Genomic DNA, 1836 nt, shown 5'->3' with positions numbered 1-1836 from the left:
ATATATATATCTTTTTTCGTGCATATTTTCGTTGTTGAAAATTGGTCTCAATTTATCTAAAGAATTTATACCTAGAAAGGAGGGGGGGGGGGAAGTTCTAATTATATTTTTGGATACTCTATAAAATATTTCTAATCGCGTCCAACGTTATATCAATTTCAATAATCTAAGAGCTTTCGTGAAAACTTTATTTTTCTTGATCGGTAGGATGGATCCCGATGCGTATATGGATGTGCCTGATGATGTTCACCGCCTGCTGGACCAGCTACGCGTGTCGTCTGCAAATGCCGATCCTGGTAGTGCCGATGATCCATGAGCCGCTGATCAATTACACGAATGGCGGCGCGTGCGTGTACAATGATGAGTCCGCGCGACGACGGCGCGACGTCGTCAATCTCTTCGATCCGGGCAGCTACCTGGAGGAATACGTCTTGGATCGCATGCAGGAGGAACGGGACCAGAGACTGCACTCGCTGCAACGTCGTCAGGTAACGGCGAGCATGCCACGATCGCCGGACGCCCGGTTTGCGTTTTTCAGCGGTGAACCGTTCGAATGGACCCCGACCGTGCGAGGTCAGCTGTTGGCCGCCTACGGTTACGGCAACGTGCCCGGCAACTTCATCGGCGGCTGGCTGTCGCTGAGATACGGACCGCGACACGCAATCCTTTGGACGTCGATCCTGGCCGCGGTGATATCGCTGGTGAGCCCGTTCATAGCGCAGTGTCATTGGGGATTTTTAATGTTCTCGCGGGTCATCATCGGCGTCACCGGTGGTGTCATTTTCCCCGCTTGTCACACCATGGTTGCTAAATGGGCCCCGCCGCACGAGCGGGCGCGCTTCATCTGGTCCCTGCTCGGCGGTACCTTCGGTACTATACTCACATATCCGATGATAGCCGGAATCGCAGAGAGCACCAATTGGGAAAGTGGATGGTACATACCGTCCCTGCTGATGTTGGTATGGACCCTCGTCTGGGCAGTGATCGCCTACGATTCGCCCACGGAACATCCGGCCATCTCCGACGAGGAGAAGAATTATATTGTAACGTGAGTCCCTCCTCCGAGAGTGAATAATCCTATAGTTTAATCCGTTTTTTACATTCTATATATAATATAGAATATATGAATATATTATTTTCCTTTCCACATAGCATCTTACGTTAGCGATGCATTATTCGATACAGCAGACTGTAAAGTATAAATAATAACATAAAGATTAATATATTTATATAAATCTTCAATTTAAAAAAATTCGTATCAAGATTTTTCAAATCAATTACATAAAACTTATGTCACACATCTCAGTACGTTCGCAAAATAAATTGAAATGATGCGATCACTCACGATTATCACTGGTTCCTTCGAAGAACCACGAAGAACAGCTCGTCTTGGGCCGATTACAAATCAATTTAATCGATCGCGATTTTTTTTTCTATAGCGCGCAGGCGGGTATAGTGCGTGCCGACAAACCCAGGTGGAAGCAAACACCGATACGACAGATATTTACATCGATACCGTTCATCAGTCTGGTCATATGCCATTATGGAAATCTCTTCTTGCTCTTCTTCTACCAAAACTCGCTCATGTTGTACCTGACGAAAGCATTGGGTTTCCGATTGACGCAGGGCGGCGCCGCGGCTGGTGCACCATGGGCTGCTAGGATGCTCTTTGGATTCTTCTTCAGCTGGGCAGGTGACACCATCAAAAGGAGGCAGATCATTAGCATTGGTCTCTTACGAAAGCTGGCGACTATATTCTGTAAGTATATCACAAAATATTCTTTGAAAACAGCAATTGTCAATTTTTTCTTATAAATATATAAATATTAGTTTTAT

General features: G+C 46.0%; 1 protein-coding gene across 1 annotated transcript in view; it reads left to right on the top strand.

Moving 5' to 3' along the window:
- The window catches only part of LOC115243774 (sialin-like), an 8761-nt gene that overhangs the window by 4024 nt on the left and 2901 nt on the right, over positions 1–1836 (top strand). Inside the window, exons 2-3 of the mRNA XM_029820991.1 lie at positions 208–1048; positions 1440–1759. Of these exons, the coding sequence (XP_029676851.1) occupies positions 208–1048; positions 1440–1759 (1161 nt within the window). The remainder of the gene's footprint in view (positions 1–207; positions 1049–1439; positions 1760–1836) is intronic.

This window comes from Formica exsecta, unplaced genomic scaffold, assembly GCF_003651465.1.
Source record: "Formica exsecta isolate Colony F162 unplaced genomic scaffold, ASM365146v1 scaffold733, whole genome shotgun sequence".
NCBI classification, from domain to species: Eukaryota; Metazoa; Arthropoda; class Insecta; order Hymenoptera; family Formicidae; genus Formica; species Formica exsecta.
This window is presented reverse-complemented; position numbering and strand designations above follow the sequence as displayed.